We start from the raw sequence: 5000 nt of genomic DNA, 5'->3' as shown, positions 1-5000 counted from the left end.
GTGTGAGTGTGCGTGTGTGTGTGAGAGAGAAAGAGAGGAGAGACAGAGAGAGAGAGCTTGTGAGCATGTGTATACGTGTGTGTGTGTGCATGTGTGCGTGTGTGCGCGCGCGCATGTGTGTGTGTGTGTGTGTGTGTGTGTGTGTGTGTGTGTGTGTGTGTGTGTGTGTGTGTGTGTGTGTGCGCGCGCGCGAGTGTGTGTGTGTGTGTGTGTGTGTGTGTGTGTGTTACCTTGTGGATCCACATCCACGCCAGTTTCCTCTGCCACTTTCAGAAATATCTAACGGGCACAGAGACAGAAGGCGACCTTTCGGGTTAAACTTAAATTAACACAAACAGAGATGTAATTTAGCAATAACAGGAAAGAGCACAAGTACTAACGCAATTAACATTCTCTAACCTTTTAAAAAAGAAAAAAAATGTGTTGGAACTGCTGCTTGAAAACAAAACAATCAAGAATCAAATTCAAATATGGAACAAAATAACATGGTAGTAAATTATTCAAAATGTACTGAAAATGAGAAAAATTGAAAGTACTTGGCAAAACTGGACTAAAACACCAGTTATTCCATGTAACAATCTCCATTCACAGTCAATCTTATTCCATCTGTGAGTTTCGTAAAGTAATATCTAGAGATGTCCGATAATATCGGCCCACAGATATTATCGGCCCGATAATATCATAAAATGTAATATCGGTCAATATCGGTATCGGATTTTTGACCTATCAAAACCGATATAGTAATGCTTGAATTACTGTACACTTTTCTCCTTAATTATTTGTCTATTTTGCCCAGACGATGTTAATATTTGGAAAGCTTTGTTGCATTCGAGAATGCATCTAGTGGGGCATTCCAATAAAATTAAGCATATTTTGTTCCACAACAGCAGATTTGTAATGTTAGCTAAAATTTGTTATGAGGAAAAATAACCCACATATATCGGCATCGGTATCGGCCAATATAGGAAACGAAAATTGAGAGTTTGACAATATCGGCATGTCGGATATCGGCAAAAAAGCCAATATCGGACATCTCTAGTAATATCATGTATATGAATTTATATAAACGTTTTTGAACATCTAACTGTCTTTTTGTTTCTTTCATTTCCCAAACTTAATGGCATTTGTATGTGTGCGTGCGTGCGTGCGTGCGTGCGTGCGTGCGTGCGTGCGTGCGTGCGTGCGTGCGTGCGTGCGTGCGTGCGTGCGTGCGTGCGTGTGTGCGTGCTTGTGCTTGCGTGCGTGTGTGTGCATCTCCCCTACCTCCTCCAATGTGGTATCGGAGATGAAATACTCTGTGTGTATGTATGTGTGTGTGTGTGTGTGTGTGTGTGTGTGTGTGTGTGTGTGTGTGTGTGTGTGTGTGTGTGTGTGTGTGTGTGTGTGTGTGTGTGTGTGTGTGTGTGTTCTACCTCCTCCAGTGTGGTATCGGAGATGCCATGGGTGCTGATGTCCAGGCTGCCCATCTCCAGGTGTGTGTGTGTGTGTGTGTGTGTGTGTGTGTGTGTGTGTGTGTGTGTGTGTGTGTGTGTGTGTGTGTGTGTGTGTGTGTGTGTGTGTGTGTGTGTGTGTGTGTCTCCTACCTCTTCGAGGGTGGTATCGGAGATGCCGTAGGTGCTGATGGCCAAGCTGCCCATCTCCAAGTCCAGCTCCTTGAAGAGGAGGGCGAAGGTGCCGTCTTTTGCCCCGCCGTAGGGCAGCACGTAGGTCAGCTCCTGCCCAACGCCCTCCAGGAACACGGCCTGGGGCACGTGGCGGCGGATCAGCCCACTCACATCCGCAACGCCTGGAGAGGAGGAAGAGGAGGAGGAGGAGGAAGAGGAGGAGGAAGAGGAGGAGGGAGAGGAGGAGGAAGAGGAAGAGGAAGAGGAGGAGGGAGAGGAAGAGGAAAAGAAGGAAGAGAAAGATGAGGAGGGGGAGGAAGAGGAGGAAGAGGAGGGAGAGGAAGAGGAAAAGAAGGAAGAGGAAGAGAAAGATGGAGAGGAAGAGGAAGAGGACAATGCAAAGATGGGATTAGTTTTGAGATAGATACACGTAGATAGATAGATAGATAGATAGATAGATAGATAGATAGATAGATAGATAATGTTCATGATGTAGTTCATGTTCGAAGTTCTAGGTCTATATTCTTAGCATTCCATCACTCTATGGTTGCACCATTATACACTCACCGGCCACTCCATTAGGAACACCTCTCTCATGCTTGGTTAGACCCCCTTTTGCCTTCAGAACTGCCTGAACTGCCTACAACAAAACTCGGGTAGGCTGTGGCATTCCAACAAAGATAAATTGGTAATTGGCCCAAAAATGTGTTAAGAGAATGTCCTCATGCCATTATATCCCCAGCCTGAAATGTTGACGTAAAGCAGGGTACACCCATGTTTTCATGCTGTTCACGCCAAATTCGGACCATTCTACCTGAGTGTTGCAGTAGATATCAAGACTCATCAGACCAGGCAACATTTTCCGATCTTCTAGTGCCGTTTATCGTGAGCCTGTGTAAATTGTTGCCTCATTTTCATGTTCTTAGCAGACAGGAGTGGCACCAAATGTGGTTTTCTGCAGCTATAGCCCATTTGCCTCAAGATTTTATGTGCTGTGTAATCATGGATTCTTTTATGCATACCTCTGTTGTAATGAGTGCTTTTTTTGTTTACTTAATGTTGCCTTTGTATCAGCTCAAACCAGTATGGCTATTCTCCTCTGACCTCTGCCATCAACAAGGCATTTTTTCCCACAGAATCGCTGCTCACTGCATCTTTTTTCTTTTTCGTACCATTCTTTGTAAACCCTAGAGATTGTTGTGTGTAAATATCTCAGTAGATCAGCCTTTTCTGATATTCTCAAATCAGGCCCTTCGGCACCCACAGCCATGCCATGTTAAAAGTCATTTAAATAACCTTTCTTCCACAGTATAATGCTTGGTTTGAACTCTATCAGATCATCTCGGCCATGTCTACATGCACAGGTGCATCGAGTTGCCACCATGTGATTGGCTGATCAGAAATTTGCCTCAATGAACAGTTGTAACAGGTGTTCTTAATGTAGTGGCCGGTGAGTGTACATAGACAGTATATACTGTATATAGACAGTGTTGTCAGTGGCAAGTGCAGTGAAGGATTTTTACTTATCCATTCAAGCAGGCCCATCAATCCCAACAAGTGCAGTTGATAATCCATCCGATCCATAGCCTCCTTTCACCCATTCAAATTCTCCATCCTTACCTACTTACAGGAGAACTCCACATGTCAATGTTTTTGAATAATTATTATGATTAGGTGTCTGTATATGTCTAATGCTGATGTGCTGAGTACTACTGTATGCTACATACTGAAAATTATACTTTGTAAGTGTGTAGGCTTAATACTGCCATGTTTTGACCAATTGTTATTCTTTCAAGGGTGGCGACATTGGGGTGGGAGTGGGGGAGACTTTGTGTGAACGTACTGTATGTGTGAAAGTGTTGTCCTGATCAATGTTCTGTTTTTGTTTTTTTTGTTTTTTTTAGTGTCTGTTCTTGTTTCTGTACTGTACTGTTTGTCCTGGGGACCCCCTCGAAAACGAGATATCCTATCTCAAGGGGCTATCCCCCTAAATTAATAAATTGAAATTGAAATAATAGCACCCGGCAGATAGGCCTCAGACTAGAATAGACTAGAATCATGGCTGGAGTGGCCATATGGCATACAGGGCATTTGCCCTGTGGACTGTTGATGATTTTGGCCTGGTCCTCTCCTAGATTTATCAGTCCTTGTGCTGTGCGTGAAAGTTGTGACTAAAAAATCATTCCATCTTATTCCATAAAATATTGATTTCTGAACTCTTTCTAAGTTAATACATCACTTTAGTGTTGTTTTAAAGTAAATATCATCTTGCATGGGAAACATTGCATCTTGTGTTATTTGTTATGTTATGTGTTATTTTGATCATGTGTGCATGCAAGCAGGGCCGATCAATCCCAATAAGTTCAGTTGATCATTTAGCACCCAACAGATAGGCGTGAGACTAGAATAGAATAGACTAGAGCAGACTACGTACGTAGACTGGGTCAAACGATTGACGGAAGACAAAAATGTCAGCCGCTCTCCCTACTCTCCTTTGTTCCTGCGCTTCAAACGGCAGCTAATTAAAAGGTTATCCTGAAACGCACCCACTGACAGATGCACTGAAACTCACAGGGATAGCTTTAATAAACACCCAAACAACACACCCACGCAAACATGTACGCACGCACACACACATGCACGCACGCACGCACGCACACACACACACACACACACACACAAACACACACACACACACACACACACACACACACACACACACACACACACACACACACACACACACACACACACACACGCACTCCTACAACCCTGACAGACGCGTTGGCTCAGAGGGATGGAGGATTTTAGAACAATAGCCAGAGGCGACTCTTGCAATTAAACGGAAATCGATGGCTTGTGCTCTCTCTCTCTCTCTCTCTCTCTCTCTCTCTCTCTCTCTCTCTCACACACACACACACACACACACACACACACACACACACACACATACACACACACACACACACACACGCACATGCACACACAATGTTAAAACCAAAAGGACGCCATTTGTGACGATGAGTCTATACCATTTGGTAGCCTGATTATCATCGACTTCATCGCGTGTGTGCGTGCTTTCATGCCTGCTTGCGTGCGTGCGTGTGTTTGGTTGTGTGTACGTATGTGCGTACATGTGTGTGTTAACAAATAAATAAACAGTGTGACCTTTTGTGCAGTATGGCAGTAGTAAATAGCTAGATGAAGTGACTGTCTTTGTCAACATTAGCAATTAGAGATGCACAGGATCCAAGATCCGGTTCCGGATCCGGCAGGATAATAGGGTTTTTCACAGGATCCGGGTCCGGCAGGATCTTAAGCAGAGGATCCGGTATCCGGCAGTTACCTAAAAATCAGGATCTGGTGCATCTCTAGCCTAGGTTTTTCAGTCAGTCT

At 44.1% G+C, this 5000-nt stretch overlaps 1 protein-coding gene across 1 annotated transcript in view; it reads right to left on the bottom strand.

Moving 5' to 3' along the window:
* LOC134437447 (phospholipid-transporting ATPase ABCA1-like) overlaps positions 1-5000 on the bottom strand; it is a 633180-nt gene that overhangs the window by 304901 nt on the left and 323279 nt on the right. Inside the window, exons 24-25 of the mRNA XM_063186937.1 lie at positions 1584-1786; positions 231-279 (exon numbers count right to left, since the gene is read on the bottom strand). Of these exons, the coding sequence (XP_063043007.1) occupies positions 231-279; positions 1584-1786 (252 nt within the window). The remainder of the gene's footprint in view (positions 1-230; positions 280-1583; positions 1787-5000) is intronic.

This window comes from Engraulis encrasicolus, chromosome 21, assembly GCF_034702125.1.
Source record: "Engraulis encrasicolus isolate BLACKSEA-1 chromosome 21, IST_EnEncr_1.0, whole genome shotgun sequence".
Classification (NCBI taxonomy): domain Eukaryota; kingdom Metazoa; phylum Chordata; class Actinopteri; order Clupeiformes; family Engraulidae; genus Engraulis; species Engraulis encrasicolus.
Note: the sequence above shows the minus strand (reverse complement) of the source record. Positions and strands in the feature narration are given on the sequence as shown.